General features: G+C 44.9%; 1 protein-coding gene across 1 annotated transcript in view; it reads left to right on the top strand.

Moving 5' to 3' along the window:
• Nucleotides 1-23906, top strand: part of pygb (phosphorylase, glycogen; brain) — a 130332-nt gene that overhangs the window by 11660 nt on the left and 94766 nt on the right. Inside the window, exons 2-3 of the mRNA XM_072504542.1 lie at nt 14571-14672; nt 22748-22826. Of these exons, the coding sequence (XP_072360643.1) occupies nt 14571-14672; nt 22748-22826 (181 nt within the window). The remainder of the gene's footprint in view (nt 1-14570; nt 14673-22747; nt 22827-23906) is intronic.

The raw sequence follows: 23906 nt of genomic DNA, 5'->3' as shown, positions 1-23906 counted from the left end.
CCAGCCCCTGCCCCCCCCCCCCCCCCCTTCTCTTTAAATAGTGCAGTTGGACCTTTTATGTTCACCGTAGGAGGTAGACATGGCCACTGTTTAGAGGGGACCTTTAGCATTCCCTCAATACTGCACCAGGGGTGCTCGGCTGGATGTTGTGCTCAAGTGTCTGGAGTGAGGTTGAACTCTTGACACAGGGCTACCTCTGAACTAAGGCTGACACTAAATTATTATTGCAACTGTTGCTGAATCATTGTGGAGTGGAAGAACAAAACTATTTGCCTTAAATGGTCTTAATCTAAATCTGGCCTCAAAACTAACCACACATGAGATTCAACCTGAATAAATTGCAGAAACTAGAAATGCTTACGTGCAGGAGAGAGCCTGATGTCCAGGCAGATTTAATTATTTAAGTATGCTGCTGTATTCATGTGTTTCTTATCCTTGAACTGATTAACAAAATCTTCTGTCTCTGAACGTTTGTTTGCATTATTGTATGATGTGCCATGTACTGTTAGATAAACTCCACCTTTGCACTAATTGACTAGCATCTTCGTGTAAACATTTTAAAATGCTGAACCCTATGTCCTGGCACTTTTTTCAAGTTTTGCAAACTACAGGTTATAGAGCTCAAATTATTTCCTTTCTGATACACTTCTGTTTTATGGTCGCCAGTTTAATATGCCAAGTTGACGTAATGATTGAAGAAGCTGTCTCAGAAATATGATATGACTTCTGTTTGAAATATGATTTTCACAACTTCTCTACCAACTCAAAATATCTCACTTACTGAATGAGCAGTGTAATGCATTACTGAAATTTGGAAACTCAATTATAACCAAGTTATTAAAATGATAAAATGCTTAGGGAGTTAAAGTTGGATTTGCATTGAGAGAGACTGCGCTGGCGCACTTTCCGTTATGAGAACAGCTAGGTCTTGACTTCATTTGGCTTGTCTGTGCTGATTTAAAAATAAATAAATAAATAAATTTAGAGTACCCAATTCATTTTTCCAATTAAGGGGCAATTTAACGTGGCCAATCCACCTACACTGCACATCTTTTGGTTGTGGGGGCGAAACCCACCCACGCAAACACGGGGAGAATGTGCAAACTGCACACGGACAGTGACCCAGAGCCAGGATCAAACCTGGGACCTCGGCGTGTGAGGCAGCAGGGCTGACCTACTGCGCCACCGTGCTGCCCTGTCTGTGCTGATTTAATTGCTATCCGTCAGTGTATTGCTGCACTTCAACTTGGCAACTCTGGGCGCATGGTAGAGAAGAGTCAGTTTTTAGAAAAGAGACTTGGACTTGAATCACTTTCATAACCTCAGGGCATCCCAAATTGCAGCACAGATAATAACATACTTTTGCACTGTGGTTAATGTAGTTCTACGAATGCAGGTTTTGTGGTATTGGTTAATGCCAATTATTATTCAAGGCACAGTACTCTCCTCTTCAAATTGTGCTGTGGGATCTTTTATGCCCACCAAATGGGGCAGCCTCTGTGTGCTAAATGTCTCATCTGAAAGTTGGCACCTTCTCAATACTGCACCCGAGTCTCAGGCTGGATTATGTGCTCAAGTCTCTGGGGTGGAAATCTGAACTCATGACCATCTCAGAATTAAGGGTGAGTGCGCTATCACTGAGCTCGACTTTGCGATACTCAAATGATTTACATTTTTAAAAATTCTTTGGGCTGATATTAAAGCAACACTCATCAAAAGTTTTCATAAATGTATTGAGAAAAAGGACACATTCAAGAAGGAACTAAGTGATGCAGTCACCTGTGAACTTCATTTGGCAATTTAGAAAACTGAGGCTTGTTCCTCGCAAGTTTTGCTAATTTTGCACGGTGTATCCTCTTGGCAGAGGTGCTGGATTTATCTTTGCAGCTGTGGCATTCAGGTATGTAATGTTACTGAATCAAGCTGGCAAATGTTTCTAGGATACAATGTGGCATGGTTTGGGTATTTGAAAAGTTTCATTCAAATATAGATCTTTGTGAATAAAGAGCGACAGGACTGGAATGGATATCTCTGTTCAAAGCAACAGACAAAAGAACAAACATAGTAACTGGGATAGGCTGTTCAGACCCTTCAATCCATTCCACCATTCAGTTAGATCATAATTAATCTGTATCTTAACTCCAGTTATTTATCACGATTCCGTAACACTATTTTGCCTAACAAAACTCTTGTCAATCTCCGTCTTGAAATTTTCAATTGGCCTTACCTCAAGAACTGTTTGGAGGAGAGAGACGTTCCATCTTTCCACTTCCCTTTATGATTCCTGGCATCGGATCTAGTTCTAATTTTAAGGTTGTATGTTGGTGTGTCGGTCTGTGTGTATGTCGGTGGTGGGGGCCATGTGGGAGAAGTTGAAGGATCTGGAGAATCACTGCCAGGTTCCAATGGGGGAGCAACGATGGTAGATGAGCCTTTTTGTTAGTCTTTATGAGTTGACGGTTGGGGCGGGGGGGGGGGGGGGGGTGGCGATGACTGGAGGGAGAAAGGATGATTGGAGGCTTGTTAACGGGAGTGAATTGGGGATTTGCCAGGAAGAAGGTGTGTGTGTGTGTGGGGGGATGGGGGATGGAGTTTGTTCTTTGTTTGAGGGGAGGGTTGCTGACATGGATGTGGTTGGTGTGGGGCAGTTGGGAAGGGATTGATGGCGGTAGACATCAGGGTGGGCCTGAGGGTCACGTGACGCGGTACGTAGAACGTGAGGGGGGTGAATGGGCCGGTCAAACGGTCGCGGGGGGGGTGGGGGAAAGAGAGATTTTAACACAGTCATAGATACGCCCTTGGATCGGTCAGGTCCCAAGTCATTTAGGATTTTGGCAGTGATGAAGGAGTTGTGGGGGTTTATGGATCACGGGGGGGTGGGTTGGACGCGTGGAGATTTGGGAGGCCGAGGGCGAAGTAGCTTTCATACTTTTCCTATGTGCACCGGGTGTACTCCCCGGGTGTACTCACAGATTGTGTTGGACAAAACGTCGCTGGCAGGATGGCCGCCTCGGAGTATTCGCGATTGTGATTTACGGCCACGCGCTGCACTGGGTGGATTTGCGGGTAGCGGGGTGGCAGTGCCCGCAGTGGAGGCTGGATGTGGGGTTGCTGGCAGATGAGGATGTGTGTGAGTGGATGAGGGCTGCCATTCGGGGCAACTTGGAGCTGAACGACATGGAGGTCACAGCTGCCACGCTGTGGGAGGCACTCCAGGCTGTAGTTAGGGGGGAGTTCATATCAATTTGGGCGCATAGGCAGAAAAGGGAGCGGAAGGAGAGGGCAAGACAATTGGATGAGATTTTGAGGGTGGACAGGAGATATTCTGAGGTCTCGGAGGCAAGGCAGTTGAAGGAGATGCAGTGACTCAGATGGAGATGGGCTAGTTTCTACAGAGAAAGCGGTATGAGCGTGGGGAAAAGGTGAGCAGGATGTTGGCCTATCGGCTGAGAAAACAAGAGGTGGCGAGGGAGATGGGTAGGGTTAGGGATGATAAGGACAAGGTGGTGATGGACCCGGAGGGGGTGAATGGGGTGTTCGAGGCATTCTATAGGAGGTTCTACAAGACGGGGCCCCCAGCCAGATGGGAGGGGATGCAGTGGCTCCTTGATGGGTTTGAGTTTCCCAAAGTTGCCCTATTATGTATTTTCTTTTATTCCCTTTTCTTCCCATGTACTTAATGATCAGTTGAGCTGCTCGCAGAAAAATACTTTTCACTGTACCTCGGTACACGTGACAATAAACAAATCCAATCCAAGTGGAAGAGGGGCTGATTCAGGGACTGGGGGCCCCAATTGAGCTGCGGCAGGTGATGGATGGTATGGGGACGATTCGGGCAGGGAAGGCTCTGGGACTGGACGGGTTCCCAGTAGTGTTTTATAAAAGATTTAGGGCAGACCTGGGGCCACTGCTGTGAGGATGCATAATGCAACGAGGGAGAAGGGGGTAACTCCCCCCTACATTGTCGCCGGCTTCCATCTCTCTGATTTTGAAGAAGGACAAGGACCCAGAGCAGTGTGGGTCGTACCGCCCGATATCACTACTGAATGTGGATGCCAGGTTATTGGTGAAGGTGATGGCATCGCGAATTGAGGACTGTGTCGCGGGGGGTGATAGGTGAGGATCAGACGGGTTTTGAGAAGGGGAGGCAGTTGTCGGCGAATGTGAGGAGGCTACTCAATGTAATTATGGTGCCTTCGGAGGGGCAGGAGGTGGAGGTAGTGGTGGCGATGGATGCGGAGAAGGATGGAGTCAGCATATTTGCTGGAGGTGCTAGGTCAGTTCGGTTTTGGGCAGGGGTTTGTGGATTGGATCCAGCTGCTTTTTACAGCGGCGGTTGCGAGCTTGTGGGCGAATCAAGTGAGCTTGGGGTACTTCGGGCTGCATCACGGGACGAGGCAGGGGTGCCCGCTCTCCCTGAAGCTTTTTGCCTTGGCGATAGAGCCGCTGGCAATGGCACGTAGGGTGTCGAGGGCCTGGAGAAAGATTGAGCGGGGGTGGGGGGCCTCGAGCACTGGGTCTCATTGTATGCGGACGGCCTGTTGTTATATATTTCAGACCCAGTGAGCAGCATCGGAGGCATCATGGAGATCCTGGGGGAATTTGGCCGGCTTTCGGGATACAAATTGAATATGGGAAAGAGCGAGGTGTTCCTGATTGAGGGCAGGAAAGGAGACATGGGGAATGCAGTTTAGGGTGGTGGGGATGAGTTTCAGGTATTTGGGCTTCCAGATGGCGCAAAATTGGGTGCACAGACTGAACTTTGCTTGACTGGTGGAGGGGATGAAGATGAAGAGGTGGATGAGCTGCCGCTATCGCTGGCAGGGTGGGTGCAGACAGTGAAAATGACAGTGCTGCCAGAGTTTCTGTTTGTATTTCAGGACCTCCCAGTCTTCCCAAGTCGTTTTTTAGGTAGGTCAATGGGCTGGTATCTGGGTTTGTGTGGGCGGGGAAGACCCCGTGGGTCCGGCGGGCTTTCTTGAGAGGGGACTGGTGGCTGGCATTGCCGAATATGATGAACTATTATTGGGCAGTGAACATTGGTATGGTTAGGAAATGGGCCGAGGGGGAGGGGTCGTTGTGGGGGCACGGTGGAGGCAGTATCGTGCAGGAAGTAGGTGTTTGAGGGCTTTGTTGTTGGCGCCTTTACCGTTCTTGCCGGTGTAGCACAATCAATCACTCACGAGGCAAGAAGAGATGAAGTCAATCGATGGCTTTATTACGCAGACTTGTTCCCCAGCAGCTCGGTTACAGAATGCGGCTGCTGGGAGAACCCGGGTTCTTGTACTCTGCCTTACTGGGAGGAGCCAGCAGGTGGTAGATCCAATCAGGACCCAGTATCTATCCACCAATAGCCTCTCGGCATCACTGGGTACCGTACTACCCCTAATACATACCACCACAGCCGGCCAGGTACTCCATGAGCCCAACAGTGGTGTCGGCCCTCAGGCTGTGTGTGGGGGCAGTAGAGGCAACATTTGGGTCTGGAGAGTGCCTTTGTGTGGGCGCCGATCTGTAATAACCATAGGTTTGCTCCGATGGGGCTGGATGCGAGGATGAGGGAGTGATGGCAGGCAGTGATTGAGCGCTTTGGCGACTTTTTATGTGGGGCAAATTCGCAGGGCTGGAGGAAATGTATGAGTTGCCCAGAGGGAGTGACATTAGGTACCTGCAGGTTCAGGACTTTGTAAGGAAAGAGGCGCCATCCATGCCTGAGCTGCCGACCCTGGGGTTGCAGGACGAGGTGCTGTCGAAGGACGAAATAGAGGAGGGGAAGGTGTCGGATGTCTATCAGGAGTTGATGGAGTGGGAGGGAGCCCTGGTGGGGGATATTAAGCGTAAATAGGAGGAGGAGCTGGGAGGGGAGCGGAGGGCCGAGATGTGTGTGGAGGGTGAACGTGTCCTCGTCATGTGCAAGATTAAGCCTCATCCCGTTCAGAGAGGTGCAGAGGGCTCATATGACAGTGGCGAGGATGAGTACGTTGTTTGTGAGAGTAGAGGATAGTGTGGGTGGTGTGTGGGGAGGCCCGCGAATCACATCCACATGTTCTGGACGTGTCCGAGATTGAGGGGGTTCTGACAGGGGTTCTCTGACCCTTGTCCGAGGTGCTGGGTGTGGAGGTGGTTCCGAGTCCAGAGGTGGCATAATTTGGGGTGTCTGGGATTCCAGGGGTTGAGAGAGGCCGATGTTTGGCCTTTGCCTTCCTAATAACCCGGAGACAGATTTTGCTAGGGTGCTGGGATTCAGAACTGCCGAAAGCGGGAGTGTGGGTGAGCGACCTGGCGGAATTCCTGAGCCTGGAGAAGGTCAAGTTCGCTTTGATGGGGTCGGTAGAGGTCACCTGGAGGTGGAAGCCGTTATTGATTTATTTAAGGAGGTTTGAAGGGTCAGCTGGTGTGGGGGGGCGTTACGGGGTCAGAATGGGGAAGGCAGGATGCGAGGTGGGGTTGGCATCAGGGAGTAGGTGGGATGTGGTTGTTTATTGAATTGTTTTGTTCTTCTGATTCTTTTTGTGTATGTGAAAATGCGTTGAATAAAAATATTTTAAAAACAGTTTGCTAAAATACCACCTGATATTTCTATTTGACCACCTCTTTAAGACACTGTGCTGGATTGCCGAGACAGTGCATATTCTTTCAGAGTTAGTCTTTTTTTTCTTTTATAAATTTAAAGTACCCAATACTTTTTTTCCAATCAAGGGGCAATTTAGCGTGGCCAATCCACCTACCCTCCACATCTTTGGGTTGTGGAGTGAGACCCACGCAGACACGGCAAAGCTAGTCAGTTGATCATTTTGAACAGCTTTTATGTTTGAATAATGGGGTGGATAATTTGCTTTTGTTTAAGAAGAAAGAACTTGCATTTTTATAATGCTTTCACAACACCTTAAGCATTTTACAGTCTGTGAAATACTTTTGTAGTGTAGTGACTGCACTATAAAAAAGTATTTAATTGTCTATAAGCAGTTTGAATATAAAAAGTGCTATATAAACACAAGTTCCTCCTTCTTTCTTTCTGCTTTGATACTCATTCAAACATAGCTCAGCTTTAAAATAATAAAGCAGCTTAATTTTCAGCTTCCAGTTGGCAACAAATAGACTGCGTGTCAGTCACAATGGCCCCAACCACAATGGCACATTCATTGCTTTATTATCAAGCCATTTGACCCAAATATTACACTGCCCAGAGCATAATATAGTTGGCGTGGGCAGGAGCGAGAAGGCCATTTTTTGTTCTTAAACTTTGTGAACAAGGCAGGAAGAAAGGGGGTGCACTTCAGTCAGGGGGCGCCTCAGGGTGCACATTTCTCACTCCCCCTCCCCCCCCCCCCCCCCCCCCCCCCACCCCTCCAACACACACAATATTATCCCACTCTTCAAAAGTCCACCCACATCACTGTCTTCACAGGCCTCACCCCATTTTCTAGCTCCCTGATCTCTACTTGTTCAAAATTCAGGGCTTACCTGGGTCTGGCTGCTATGGCTGTCTGCATCCCCTGGGCCTGCTTGCAACTGTGCACATTATGACTGGGTGGGCTTTATGTAAATTGTGCGCCTAGAGCCTGATTGCAGTGGTGGTGCGGGTGGGGGGTGGGGGGGGGGGGGGGGCTGCGGAGGTGAAAGTCCATCCCTAGTATTTTTTTACCATTCTTTCATGGATGTGGACATCATTAGCCACATTAATTGTTCATCACTAGGGCAGCACGGTGGTGCAGTGGGTTAGCCCTGTTGCCTCACGGCGCCGAGGTCACAGGTTCGATCCCGGCTCTGGGTCACTGTCTGTGGAGTTTGCACATTCTCCCCGTGTTTGTGTGGGTTTCGCCCCCTCAACCAAAAAAGATGTGCAGGCTAGGTGGATTGGCCACACTAAATTGCCCCTTAATTGGAAAAAATAAATTGGGTACTCTAAATTGATTTTTTTTTTAAATTAATCGTTCATCACTAACTGCCCATGAACTGAACGCCGAGGCCATTTTCAGAGGGCAGTAGGATCTGGAGTCACATGTAGGCCAGACCATGTAAGGATGGCAGATTTCCTCACCTAAAGGACAGGAGTGAACCAGATGGGCCTTTCCAACAATTGGCAATAGTTTCATGGTCCTCACTAGACATTCCACACTGAAACAAAAATTGAATTCAAACTTCACCATCTGCTGTGGTAGGACTCAAACCTGGATCGTCAGAGCATTACTGTGGGTCTCTAGATTAATAGTCCAATGGCAATATCACTGTGCAACTGCCTTCCTTTATGTGTTAATAGACTGTTGACTTTGGAGGACTGTCACAGCTGAGCAGCCTCCTGTTTGCAGCATACGTCATTACCTGCACCATTTACCCATCAGCACTGTGCGCACCAACCTACATTGGCTCCTAGTCTGCCAGCATCTTGACTTCCAAAAATAATTGTTGATATCCTTCAACCTTCCCAGCTCTGTAAACTCCATCAACCGTACAACCGTCAGAGCTCAGTAATTCCAATTCTAACATATTATCCATAGTCCAACACTGACCGTCATGCTATCACTCATCTGGGTCCTAAGATTTGTAATTCTCTCCCCAAACTTTCAGCCTTTCTCTTTTTTTCATTCTCAAATCTCCAGCCGCATTCGCCCAGCGACGGGCGAATCCCACCCGAGGTCAATGGATTTTTCCGTTCTACACGGCTAACCCGTGGCGTTCTGCTTCTGTGGCTCCTTGTCAATTTGTCGCTGATAACATTCTTTTAAAACACAATTTTATTGATATTTTGCTATGTTAAAAGCTCTATTTAAATGCAAGTTGATTAGCCCTGTCCTGTCCTTACCCAACACCGCCATACACATGCAGCGTCCAATTGGAAGGATTGGATAGTGCTTAGGAACAGGCACCTAAGTAATTGCCTTCTGTTTTCCTGCCTATGTGGGTCACTGGTGCCAATTTAAAAAAATAAAAAAATTTAGTACCCAATTCATTTTTTCCAATAAAGGGGAAATTTTGCATGACCAATCCACCTATACTGCACATCTTTGGGTTGTGGAGGCGAAACCCACGTAGACACTGGGAGAATGTGCAAACTCCACACAGACAGTGACCCACAGCCGGGGTCGAACCTGGGACCTAGGCACCATGAGGCAGCAGTGCTAACCACTGTGCCACCCTGCTGCCCTACTGTGCTTTATCTCGTGATAACTATTATTTTCACCTGTAGAAGTTAAATATTATAAACTCACTATAAATAGGAAAACTATGACCAATTTTAAAGGTATGATACCAGTGTAGATTCATGTGCTTGTAGGGTGCCCTGGCACCCAATGTGTGTTTGGGCAACGAAGGGCGAGATTTACTGAGCAACCCATTGCGCATTTTTCGGCGGAGGAGGCAGCCCGCAAATGTGATTTTCTGATCCCGTCGTTGTCAACGGGACTCCCCGTTCAATGCACACCTTATCACTGGGAAACCTGAGGAGGGGGTGCGACATCGGTATCCTGCCGGCATGAACAGCCGGTAAATTCCGCCCCAAATATTTTCAACCTGACAAATACAGAATTGTGCTGATCACTTATCGTAACTTACTGCACTTCTTATCCAAATTAAACATAAGGACTATAGACCTTTGGAGCAGGAGTAGGTCATTCAATCCTTCAAGCTTCTGCTCTGCCATTCAATAAGATCATGATTGATCTATTTGTGGTTTCAACTTCCCTTTTCTCTCTTTTCCCCATAACCCTTGATTTCTTGTTGATCAAAAATCTAACTATTCAGCCTTGAATTAATTCAGTGACCCAGCCTTCACTGCTTTCTGGGAAGAGAATTCCCATAGACTAACGGCCCTCTGAGAGAGATGAAAGTCTCCTCATCTCCACCTTAAAAGGGAGACCTCTATCCTTAAACTGGATCCCCTAGTTCCAGACTACCCCACATGAGGAAACATCCTCCTGGTATCCTGCCTATCAAGTCCCTTCAGGATCTTGCACATTTCAATAAGATTATCTTTCATTCATTCTTCTAAACGCCAATGGGTATAACCAAATATAGCGAGAAACATGATAGTTTAAGATCTTTCATCGGAACTCAAAAATATTTTATGGGATCAGGAATAGACCATTTGGTCCTTGACCATATTCCACCATTCAAAGAGGTCATATCTGATCTGGTGCCTAACTCCATTTACGCACCTTGTCCCATATCCCATAATACTTTGGATTAACAAACTCTCTGATTTTAAAATTAGCAATTGATATGCCACTAATTGCTGTTTGTGAAAGAGAGCCTCCAACCTCAACCACCCTTGTGTGTGAAGGTATTTCCACATTTTACTCCTGGAAGGTTGCATATTTTTTTTAGGTATCCTCCCTAGTGTTAGACTTTCTAAACAGCAGAAATGAGGTAGATAGCAATGAAGCGAAAACCGACCGGAAATTCCTCCCCGAGGTTAACATGGTCCACGTCCCGTCCGCGGCGTGTGCGGCCGAAGAATCCAATCCAGTTTGTGTAATCACTTATGTAATTTTGTCCTATTCTGGTAAACCTACACTGCACTCCCTCCATATATCCTTCCTTGGGTGTGGGGCCCAGAACTGTTTCCAGGTTCTCCAGCTGTGTGGTTTAACCAGGACTTTGCATAGCTGGAGCATAACATCTAACCCATTGTATTCTACTTTTCTAAATGTGGAGACCAGCATTTTGTTGGCTTTTTTGATTATTTTCTGACCCTTTCTAAGATATTATCATCCATTAACCAGATTCTAAACCACTTTGGACTTCCACGGTTTCTAAGTTTTTTCCCATTTTAAAGCGTACCTGACCTATCTGTTTTGGGTTCAAGGCTGATGACCTCAAATTTGCCTACATAAAAATCCATTTGCCACAGTTTTCGCCATTCACTTTTAATCTTATAATTTTACTGCCTACAATGCCATCTATCTTTGTGTCATTGGATATCCAAACATATAAATATAGTGATACTATTTTCTTTGACATGTTCTCATTCTTTGCCAGATGGATAAATATGTTTGGTTTGTCCCTTTCATGCTCCAGACATGAGTAGAAAATGATGAGGAATAGTTATTGGATGTATTAGGCATTGAGGAGGTGTAAAGTTAGGTTGTAAGAAGCATCTAAAAGGAGGAAAGAGGTAGCGAGGTTTAATGAAGGAATTACAAAACTTTTAAGGTTCCGACATCTCACGGCACGACTGCGACTGGTGGAGCACAAAATCAGGATGCACAAGAGGCTTTGGAGGAATGTACCTCGATGGATTTATGGGGCTGCACGCGATTTCAGAAATAGGAAGGAAGCAATATCACAGAGCACACTGATGTTATCTGTGAGGGTTATCCCAGGTACGTGGCACAGTGGTTAGCATTGCTGCCTACGGCTCTGAGGACCCGGGTTCAAATCACGGCCCTGGGTCACTGTTCGTGTGGAGTTTGCACATTCTCCCCGTGTCTGCGTGGGTTTCACCCCCACAACCCAAAAATGTGCAGTGTTGGTGGATTGGCCATGCTAAATTGCCCCTTAATTGGAAAAAATAAATAATCTGGGTTCTCTAAATTAAAAAAAAAACAAAACATCTGTGAGGGTATCCCAACTTGGAACACTGGTTCGGGGGGGGGGGGGTTATTTTGGTGTGGAGGAGGAGGGGTGTATAGTTTTTTTTAAATTTTGTTATGAAGCCGCAAGTTGAAACCCCAGTGAGAATAATTAGCCTAGTCGGCGGGTAACCATTATTAAAGACTGTTTATTAAAGTAAAGAAAAGTGATATACACACAAACCAGTCTACTCTACTCTTGCGCAATTTAAGATTTATGAATTATTAAACACACACTGTTTCTATAGAACATACGATACCTGAACTCTGAGACTTCCCCTGTTCCCAAACAACATCCAAATTGAATAGCCAGCCATAGTTACAACACAGTACAGGGAGAATGTTCAAATCTGAGAATCGTCTTTTTCTTGGTCCACTGAAGATATTTTAAAACTTGTTATGAAGGTTTTCAACACTGCCTTGACTCTAAGATTTAGAAGTTTGTTTGCAGTAAAGTTGGCCTTCAGGCTTGGTGACTGGAAACTGACCTGTCCGGTTTCTGAAACTGCTAGATGGTAACTGCCTCCCATTCTTCACGGAGCCTGGTCAATTATACCTTTGTTGTTCTTTGATTATGCCTTCTGTGTATTCAGATGTCTGTCCCCATTAACTTCCTTGACTATACATTAACATATGTAAAACTCCCAATCGTGTATAATCTGTTTCTTCTCCATAAACTGTTCACACTTGATTATTATATAAACTGCCGTTCGAACCTCGTTACCGGGAGATGCATACCAATTAAGACCCTTTTGAATACTGTCTACTGCAGGTTCATGACGGCGAGATCATGAAGGAATTTGAAAATAAGGATGAGAATTTTAAAATGAAGACCTTGCTCAACAAGTGTGGGTCGGAAAACATGGGTGATTGCTGAGTGGGACTTGATGTGAGTTAGGATATGGGCAGAAGAATTTTGTATGGAAAATGGGAAACTGGCCAGGAGTGCATTGGAATAGTCAGGCCTGGGGATAACAAAGGCATGGATCAAGGTTTCATCAACAGATTAGTTGAGGGAAGGAGCAGAGTTAGTGATATTACAGAACTGGGTGGTCCTAGTAATGCCCTGGAATGTGATTGTAAACTCATCTTTGATCAAATACAATGCCAAGGTTTGAACAGTCTGACTCAGTGCCAGGTGGTTGCCAAGAGAGAAATTGAGTTTGTAATAGAGACCAAAGGCATTGGGTTTGCCTTCCCAATATTAGTTGGATGAAATTTCTACTTATCCAGGACTGGATAATTGATGAGCACCCTGACAACTTAAGAGGTGGTGGAAATGTCGAGAGATGTAGTCATGAGGTACAGATTACAAATGAAATTTTAATTTGTGATCAGATTATATCACCGAAGGGCAGCACGGTGGCGCAAGTGGTTAGCACCGTTGCCTCGCGACACCGAGATCCGAGTTTCGATCCGGCCCTGGGTCACTGTCCGTGTGGAGTTTTGCACATTCTCCCCGTGTTTGCGTGGGTTTCACCCCCACAACCCAAAGATGTGCAGGGTAGGTGAATTGGCCACGCTAAATTGCCCCTTAATTGGAAAAACGAATTGGATACCCTAAATTTATTTTATAAAAAAAAAGATTATATCACCGTGGGACAACATAGGATGGGGGACGAAGGATAGATAGATAGGGCAGTGTCAAGAGAAGCTATTGCAATGATTGCGTGGCTGCAACGGAACAGATAAGAATTCAATAAGGTGAGTACAGCACCATCCCTCGCTCCCACCCCCGCCCCCCATACTCTCATCCCCAGCTAGACAACAAAGAAAAACATCTGAGAAGGATAATGTGATCAACAATGTGAAAAGCTGCAGACTGGTCATGAAGCACAAGTTGGGATAGTTCACCACAATCATGGAGCATGTCCTTTTTGATAGAAAGCTGTTTAGATACTGATTTTTTAAAAAGCAATATTTCATTTTATGTTACTCGAGCTATCATGTGACCAAACTAAACTGAATGCTTTTGGTCTAAAAATAAGTAAGACGGTGGCCACTTAACAAAGGATATGATTAATTGACCCTTTAGGAATTTACTTCACATGTGTTTTTTGGCATACAGGACACATCATTTGAACTGGGCTTGGTGTTTGCTTGTGAAGTGACTGAGAAAAGTACGCCCGAGCAGCCACTTGGGCCCATTTATATGGCTGGAGCCCATAGGAGGAAAGCCACCAAGTGACATGCCAGCGGCACATCCTGCAACACTAGGAGGGCCACAGAATGTATTGCTGAGTAAGGATTCCCCCCTCTGCTATGATGGTCTGACAAGCTGCAGCCACAGCATATTTTGTATTATTTACAAGTCTTCAGAGACCACTTACATCTTGAGGTGTCCTTATGACCTCCTATCTAAAGAGGCAACACACATCTCCCAGTGTGGCTGTCAGCCATCCAGAATCTTAGTTGCTCCTATTGGCCCTCCTGGTCGTGGAGGCTGCCTGCTGTCCTTAATTGGATGGGGCACTTGGAGGCGTCCTTTTCATTGACCGCCTGCTCAAATCTCCTTCATGGTCCCTTCATGGTGTCCTCCAGATTCCTGTCCTAGAATTCATCCAAGTTTTGGGATCTGAAACTAAATTTAAACCCATGTTTTCCAGATTATTAATGCAGATCTCTGGATTACAGAATCATTGCCACTATGTTCTGTATCCAGTGCTGTTTGAGTAGTCACTTCTTGGAGTCAAATGTCATTGTCATTTGAAGTTTTGAAAGTCATTTCTGTTCCCGGAATGGGTTTCACTATGCCATGATTCTACTACAGATGTTTAAAACTTTAATCAGCATCGATAAAAAGATCATCTGGCCTTTATCTCACTGCTGTTTTTCAGGCTTTCTGGTGCACAAGCTAACTGCCGCCTTTCCCCACAGTACTTCTCACTGTAAAATGTTTCAGTGTTCCCTCAGATCACACAAGGTGCAATATAAATGTAACCCTTTTATTATCACCTTTCTTCACTGCTATAATAAACTGTTTTCCCCTTCTTATTGCAGCGTATCTACTACCTGTCTCTTGAGTTTTACATGGGCCGAACCTTGCAGAACACTATGGTGAACCTGGGGCTGGAGAATGCCAGTGATGAGGCCATGTATCAGGTATGGTGCCTAACAACAGTGCAGCTGGCTGGATTGTAGTATTCTGTTACCTCGTCTGGATTGCAGTATAATATTACCTAGTTCATATTCAGCAATTTGATGCATAGACATGATAGGCCAATGTGGAATTAAAAGAGCCTATTATTGGTTAGGTTGAGGCATGTTCAAGCTACTTTAGAATTATATAATGAAGGGTAATGGTGCTGTAATTTTTCTTTTCACAGTGTTGTTTAATTATCATATTGTCATATGGTTTTTAATTCCACTGCTTAGGCGTCTTATGACATTCTACATACATTCAAACTGGCCAACTGAACAGGAGCAAAATCTCATTAAAGTGAATCTATTCTGTTTTTGATTATTTGCTTGTGTGTGGGGGGCACTTGCTAGAGCGGATGGGGAGGGTTTAAATTTAAATTTTAAAAAAATATGGAAGGGGGATAGCGGGATAGGAACCTATGTAAGGATACCGAAAAGAGGGAATCAAGAACAAGAGAAAAATCACAGCAAGGAGAATAAGAAAAATAATAGGCAGAGAAACCAAGGGCCACTATCAGATAATGATACTGTTAAAAAATAGTAGGGACTTGTCAAGGAAAGGACTAGCCTTAAGGTTTTGTACCTGAATGCGCAGAGCATTCAAAATAAAATAGATGAATTAGTTGCGCATATAGATGTAAAGGGGTATGATATATTTGGGATTATGGAGACATGGCTCCGTGATGGCCAAGGATGGGAACTAAATATTGAGGGCTATTCAGTTTTTAGGAAGGACAGACAGAAAGGAAAAGGTGGTGGAGTTGCATTGTTGATTAAAGAAAATATTGATACAATATTGAAGAATGATATTAGCAAAGACGATATGGAATCTGTATGGGTTGAGTCAAGAAACACCATTCGTAGAGGTGGTACACAGCCCACCAAACTGTAGTGGTAATGTTGGGAATAGCATTAGACAGGAAATCAGAGATGCATGTTTCAAAGGAACATCTGTGATTATGGGTGGCTTTAATCTGCATGTAGGTTGGTAAATCAAATTCGTCACAGTACAACAGAGCGGGAATTTCTGGAGTGTATACGGAATGGTTTCCTGGATCAATATGTTGAGGAACCAACAAGAGAACAGGCCATCTTGGACTAGATGTTGCACAATGAGATAGGATTAGTTGGCAACCTAGTTGTGACAGGACCCTTGGGGATTTTTGACCATAATATGATAGAATTCTTTATCATGGTGGATAATGAGGTAGTTGATTCTAAAACGATTCCAAAATCTCAATAAGGTAACTATGATGGTATGAGGCATGAGTTTGCTATGACGAACTGGGAAACATTACCGAAAGGAAGGACAATGGATAGGCAATGGCAGGCATTTAAAGAACAAATAGGTGAACTCCAAAAGTTGTTTATTCCTATTTGGTGCAAGAGTAGAAAGGGAACTGTGTCCAAACCATGGCTTATAAGGGAAATTAGAGGTAGTAATAGATTCAAAGAAGAGGCATATAAGTTAACAAGAAAAAGTAATAGACCAGAGGATTAGGAACAGTTTCAAATTCAGATAAGGCAGACCAAAGGATTGATTACGAAAGTAAGCTAGCAGATACTCTGTGAGACCTTGGTGTCCTTGTGGATCAGTCACTGAAAATAAGCGTACAGCAGGCAGTAAAGAAGTCAAATGGTATGTTGGCCTTCATAGTGAGAGGATTTGAGTTTGGGAATAGAAATGTTTCACTATAATTGTATAGGGCATTGGTGAGGCCACACCCGGAGTATTGTGTGCAGTTTTGGTGTCCTAATGGAGGATGTTCTTGCTTTGGAGAGAGCGCAGCAAAGTGTTACCAGGCTGATTCCTGGGATGGCAGAACTGTCATACGAGGAGAGACTAAAACTGTTAGGATTATATTGATTAATGTTTAGAAGAGTGAGGGGAGATCTCAGAGTAATTTATAAAATTCTAACAGGATTATTAGACAGGGTAGATTCAGAAATAGTATTTGCGATGGTGGGTTGTCCAAAACTAGGGGTCATAGTTTGAGGATAAGGGGGGGAACCTTTTAGGACTGAGGTGAGGAGAAATTTCTTCACCCAGAGAGTGGTGAATCTGTGGAATTCACTGCCACCGAAAGTAGTTGAGGCGAAAACATTGTGCAATTTCAAGAAGGAATTAGACATAGCTCTTGGGGCTAAAGGGATCAAGGCATATGGGGGGAAGGCAGGATCAGGGAATTGAACTCTTATGATCAGCCATGATAATGAATGGCGGAGCAGTGACATGTACGAGGTTCGTACATGTACGATCGACTGCTAGACAGGGCCAACACCGAACTGGACACGACAAAGAGGAAATGGGAGGAAGACTTGGGGTCCGAAATAGGGTGGGGTCTCTGGAGCGAAGCACTGCTCAGGGTCAACTCTACCTCCACATGCGCGAGGCTCAACCTAATGCAGCTAAAAGTGGTACATAGAGCCCACTTGACCAGAACCCGAATGAGTAGGTTCTTCCCAGAGGTGGAGAATAGATGCAAATGGTGCCAAGGAGGTCCGGCCAACCACCTCACATGTTTTGGTCTTGCCCCAGACCTGCCGGGTACTGGACAGCCTTCTTCGAGGCAATGTACAAAGTGGTGGGGATGAGGGTGGAGCCATGCCCGAAGGTGGCGGTCTTCGGGGTATCAGACCAGCCAGATCTCTTCATGGGGAGGAGGGCGGACGCCCTTACCTTTGCCTCCCTGATCGCCCGCTGTAGAATCCTGCTTGGTGGTGATCAGAAGCATCACCTAAAGCTGCAGACTGGCTGTCCGACCTATCGGAATTTCTCCAAATGGAGAAAATCAAATTCGCCATCCGTGGGTCGGAAGAGGGCTTCCACAAAACATGGGAGCCATTCACCCGACTGTTCCGAGACCTGTTTGTGGCCAATAAATAAATAAATAAATAGCCAGTAGCCAGGGGGAAATAGCCAGGACAAGATAGAAAGAGGAAAGCGAGGAAGGACCGGGGAGTGGCAGGGAGGGGAGCAAGGCGAGATAGCAAAACCCAGCAAGAAAAAATGGGGAACAGTAGTGAAAAAGAGGCGAAGCAAGGGTGGGGTGGTCAAGAAGAGAGGAGCCCCGGGGGGGGGGGGGGGGGGGGGGGGGGGGGGGCAGCGGGATAGGGAGGATTGTAGGCTGAGCAAGCCAGACGGCAACAGTAGACTGTAAGTAGAGAAATCTAAGAAGGAACCTTTTGTGGCTGTACAATAAATGAAAACGAACAGCAAGTATATAATTTTGAAAATGCCAATAAAAGTTTTTTTTTAAATGAATGGCGGAACAGGGCCGAATGGCCTCTTCCTGCTTCTATTTTCTATGTATGTATGTTTCTGTGTATGTCCTTAGTTTGATAAATGTTTTTTTCTCTCCATTCCTATTCCCCCACCTGTTTAATAATAATAATCTTTTATTGTCACAAGTAGAAGTTACTGTGGAAAGCCTACTTTCTATCTCTCGATCACTTCTCTGTTACATTCAACTTTTGACCTTCAAACACCATACATCACCGAGACAACTGTTTCTCAATATTGTCTCTCTTTCAGGTTTTTGGCCTTCGGACTTCATGACTCCAAAACCCTCATCAGGGTCTCTTATTATCCATATGCTCCTTTCTACTAGAATATTTAATTGGAATTTCTTATCGGCATCATGCATTCCTCTGCAATCTCTTCCTCTCCCCAGCCTTTACCCTGTGGTTCACTGTCCTCCTGTGTATCCCTTCCATCTGAGCTATTTTTAGATTTCAGCCACCGTGGCCCAATTCTCTGGAAATCCCTTTCTGAAAACTTCTTCCTTTTCTAATTCCATATTTCAAAACTCATGCATTTTCTCTCACCCTACTATTGGTCATCCACTGCTCAGGATCTGTTTTGTTTCTGTGAAGTGACGTTCTATGTTAATAACAACTTGCCGGGCGGCACAGTGGCACAGTTATTAGCACTGTTGCCTATGGTGCTGAGGACCAGTTTCGATGCCGGCCCCGGGTCACTGTCCGTGGGCTTCACCCCCACAACCCAAAGATGTGCAGGGTAGGTGGATTGCCCATGCTACAATCTGCTCCTCAATTGGGAAAAAATGATTGGGTACTCTAAATTTATTTTTTTATAACTTTAGAGTACCCAATTCATTTTTCCAATTAAGGGGCAATTTAGTGTGGCCAATCCACCTACCCTGCACATCTTTGGGTTGTGGGGGCGAAACCCACGCAAACACAGGGAGAATGTGCAAATTCCACACGGACAGTGACCCAGAGCCAGGAGCGAACCCGGGACCTCGGCACCGTGAGGCAGCAGTGCTAACCACTGCGCCACCATGCTGCGGGTACTCTAAATTTATTTTTAAAAATAACAACTTGCCTTTAAAATAGTAAAACACCGCAGGCCACTTTTCAGGAGTGTAAATCAGACAAAAAGTGACACTGAGCCTGAAGAAAGACATCTTCGGACCGGTGACTAAAATGCTTGTTCAAAGCAGTCGATTTTGAGAAACGTCTGAAAGGAAGAGCAGTGGAGAGAATTCTAGAACAAAGGGCATAGACAGTTGAAAATGTTGGAGTGAAGGGAGTGGGGGATGCACAAGTGCCCAACTTTTTAAAAAATAAATTTAGAGTACTCAATGCTTTTTTTCCCATTTAAGGGGCAATTTAGCCTGGCTAATCCACCTACCCTGCACATCTTTGTGTTGTGGGGGTGAGACCCAAACAAACACAGGGAAAATGTGCAAACTCCACACGGACAGTGACCCTGCGCCAGTGTACCGCCCACAAGTGCCCAACCTAAGAGGAACTCCAAGTTCTCAGAGGTTTGTGGGGCTCAAGTTTGTTGCAGGGTAAGGGAGGAAGGAGCGAGGGAATGAAAGATGAGAATTTTTAGATCATGTCTCAATTGGACCAGGAGTCACTGTAGGTCAGCAAGTGAGTATGAGCTTAAATTTATGGAAGGCAAGTCACTGTTCTTACTAGGTGGATTAGTTTAACATTGAAGCTGAATATTTTTCATTTTTGCTTTTAGGTATGTGTTTCTGCTCATAACTTAATAAAATTATTGTACAACTTTAAAATTATGTTGGTTTTGGTACTCGCTCCAAAGATTGCTTTTTAGCTCCCTTTGACCATAGTGCTATAAAAATCCCATTTTGAAACATATAAATGAAACAAATTAATGTACCGGTAATCTACAATTGCACAGGTGGTAATCGTCTTTCTGTTTTATACCTCATTGCAGCTTGCAGTAATATGCTTCGGCGTCCTTCAATATTTTCTTGCCAAGCGCAGTTTCCTAGCAGCAATGAGCACACTACTTCAACCTAAAGAGGATTTTATTGCTGCACCATATGTTCATTACTTGGGACGTTATATTGATTTATGCGACATCTAAAACATTGACATTCAGCACACAGTTTCATGAGCCAAGAGCAGTCATTCTAGCTAATGAACAGAGAGACTGCATTGGACTGCACCTCCAATTGAATCATAAAGCACAAGAGGATGTTATTTGGACCATCCCTCTGAAAGGGTTATCCAATTCTTCCAATTTCCTCTGCTTTTTCTCCATATATCTGCACATTCCTTCTTATCAATGGGAAATGAAGAAATGGCTGAGAAACTGAACAGGTTTTTTGGGTCGGTCTTCACAGTGGAAGACACAAATAACATTCCAGTGACTGATGGAAATGAGGCTATGACAGATGAGGACCTTGAGACGATTGTAATCACTAAGAAGGTAGTGATGGGCAAACTAATGGGGCTAAAGGTAGACAAGTCTCCTGGCCCTGATGGAATGCATCCTAGGGTACTAAAAGAGGGAAATCGCAAATGCACTCGTGATAATTTACCAAAATTCACTAGACTCTGGGGTGATCCTGGCGGATTTGAAATTAGCAAACGTGACACCACTGTTTTAAAAAAGGAGGTAGGCAGAAAGCGGGTAATTATAGGCCAGTTGGCTTAACTTCGGTAGTAGGGAAGATGCTGGAATCTATCATCAAAGAAGAAATAGCGAGGCATCTGGATGAAAATTGTCCCATTGGACAGGCACAGCATGGGTTCATAAAGGGCAGGTCATGCCTAACTAATTTAGTGGAATTTTTTGAGGACGTTACCAGTGCGGTAGACAACGGGGAACCAATGGATGTGGTATATCTGGATTTCCAGAAAGCTTTTGACAAGGTGCCTTTTGAAAAGGTTGCAGCATAAGATAATGGTGCATGGCGTTAAGGGTAAAGTAGAGGATTGGTTAATTAATAGAAGCAAAGAGTCGGAATTAATGGGTGTTTCTCTGGTTGGCAATCAGTAGCTAGTGGTGTCCCTCAGGGATCAGTGTTGGGCCCACAATTGGTCACAATTTACATAGATAATTTGAAGTTGGGGACCAAGTGCAATGTGTCCAAATTTGCAGACGACACCAAGAAGAGCGGTAAAGCAAAAAGTGCAGAGGATACTGGAAGTCTGCAGAGAGATTTGGATAGTTTAAGTGAATGGGCTAGGGCCTGGCAGATGGAATACAATGTTGACTAATGTGAGATTATCCATTTTGGTAGGAATAACCGCAAAAGGAATTATTATTGAAATGATAAAATATTAAAATATGCTGCTGTGCAGCGGGACCTGGGTGTCCTAGTGCAAGAGTTGCAAAAGGTTGGTTTATAGGTGATTAAAAGGTGAATGGAGTTTTGTCCTTCATTGCTAGAGGGATGGAGTTTAAGACTAGGGAGGTTATGCTGCAACTGTATACGGTGTTAGTGAGGCCACACCTGGAGTATTGTTCAGTTTTGGTCTCCTTACCTGAGAAAGGACATACTGGCGCTGGAGGGTGTGCAGAGGAGATTCACTAGGTTAATCCCAGAGCTGAAGGGGTTGGATTACGAGGCGAGGTTGTGTAGACTGGGACTGTACTCGTTGGAATTTAGAAGGATGAGGGGGGATCTTATAGAAACATATAAAATTATGAAGGGAATAGATAGGATAGATGCAGGGAGGTTGTTTCCACTGGCGGGAGAAAGCAGAACTAGGAGGCAGAGCATCAAAATAAGGGGAAGTAGATTTAGGACTGAGTTTGGGAGGAACTTCTTCACTCAAAGGGTTGTGTATCTATGGAATTCCTTGCCCAGTGAAGCAGTTGAGGCTCCTTCATTAAATATTTTCAAGATAAAGATACATAGTTATTTGAAGAATAAAGGGTTATGGTGTTCGGGCGGTAAAGTGGAGCTGAGCCCACAAAAGATCAGCCATGATCTCATTGAATGGCGGAGCAGGCTCGAAGGGCCAGATGGCCTACTCCTGCTCCTTGTTTTTATGTTCATCAAGCAAATATTCAGTTACCTTTGGAAGTTACGACTGAATCAGCTTCCACCACCCTTTCAGCTAGCAGATGCTTGATTTTTTTTTTTTAACTTGCTCATTTAAAAAAAAAAAAATTCTGCTAATCTCCACCTTGGTTCTTTTCCCAATTATATTCGATCTGTGCCCACTGGTTACTGACCATCCCTACCCATGCCCTCCTAACAGTTGAAACCATTTCGTCCCATCTCTTCTGTTGAAACTCTTCACAACTTTGAACACTTCTATTAAATTGTCCCAGCAAAGCACTGACATAGGCATTTTTTAAATTTACTTCCGGAATGTGGGCTTCACTGGCTAGGCCAGCATGAGAGACAAAATAGCTACGCCTGATGAATGGGGGAAATTGCAAAATGTGCAATAGCATCTTTGAGTTGCAGTAGCAAAATTGTCTTGATGCAGAATTCTGGTAAGAATTTGGACAGAGGAAAGCTAGGGCAGGTCTGCAGTTATGTTTTACCCTTGAACCAATTGTAACTCGAGATGAACAGAAAAAGGGGAATGAAAATAAAACTTGGTGGAGTAGTTCTGATGAAGGATCATCAACCTGAAATATTAACTCTGTTACTTGTGTGTTTCCAACATTTTCTGTTTCTTTTTGGATTTCCACCATCTGCAGTATTTTGCCTTTGTGTGAACAGGAAATATTAGCAAAGATTGATCCTTATTTGATGAAACTTCTATTCTTCCCTCCTCCTAACTTCTAGCTGGGTTTAGACATTGAAGAACTGGAAGAAATTGAAGAAGACGCTGGACTTGGCAATGGAGGTCTTGGTCGATTGGCAGGTAGTCAGAGTTCTCATTTAACAAGAGTCTATAAGATCTATTTCCACCTGTGTTTTCTGCCCACACACAAAACAAAATATTTTAGAATTTGGTTTAAGACATATTTATTTGAATTCTATTTCTTTCTCTGCTGTTCCCTTACATTTATGTGTGTAAACCTCTGGGAGCTATGTTCAAACCCAATGTGGACTTTGCTTTAATACTGTAACTCACTGTGGGAAATCTGGGATTGAGTGAGTTGTTGCCAATGTGTCTATTTAATAATAATCTTTATTGTCACAAGTAGGCTTACATTACCACTGCAATGAAGTTACTGTGAAAAGCCCCTAGACACCACATTCCGGCACCTATTCGGGTACACAAAGGGAGAATTCAGAATGTCCAAATTACCTAACAGCACGTCTTTCAGGACTTGTGGGAGGAAACCGGAGCACCCGGAGGAAAGCCACGCAGACACGGGGAGAACGTACAGACAGTGACCCAAGCCGGGAATCGAACCAGGGACCCTGACACTGTGAAGCAACAGTGCTAACCACTGTGCTATCTCCCATGCCCCTTCCAGTTGGCAGCAATGTGTCCAAGTCTGGCTCCCAAGGTGCAAACGAGAGTGGCTTAAATGTGGAGTGAGCATTGTAATAGCCTTTTTTTTTTAAATGGGCCTTTTATTTGGCGGGGGGGGGGGGCGGGGGGGGGGGTGCTGGAGGAGGAGAGGAAATCTCTCCTAGCAGTTGTTTGGGACAGCCAGGCAGCAGCCATTTTCTTGTAGTTGTCCTAATACATTGTTGGAAAAACATTCGGGACATTTTTCATACGTATAGAGTCTTTCACAACCTCCGGTTATCTCAAATTACTTTTTGGTCATATTTTTTTTTGAGGGAGCGGCACGGTGGCGCAGTGGTTAGCACTACTGCCTCACGGCGCCAAGGACTCTGGTTCGATCCAGGCCCCAGGTCACTGTTCGTGTGGAGTTTGCACATTCTCCTCGTGTCTGCGTGGGTCTCACCCCCACAGCCCAAAGATGTGTAGGGTAGGTGTATTGGCCACACTAAATTGCCCCTTAATTGGAAAAATTGTAAATTT

Source organism: Scyliorhinus torazame, chromosome 1 (assembly GCF_047496885.1).
Source record: "Scyliorhinus torazame isolate Kashiwa2021f chromosome 1, sScyTor2.1, whole genome shotgun sequence".
Lineage (NCBI taxonomy): Eukaryota > Metazoa > Chordata > Chondrichthyes > Carcharhiniformes > Scyliorhinidae > Scyliorhinus > Scyliorhinus torazame.
This window is presented reverse-complemented; position numbering and strand designations above follow the sequence as displayed.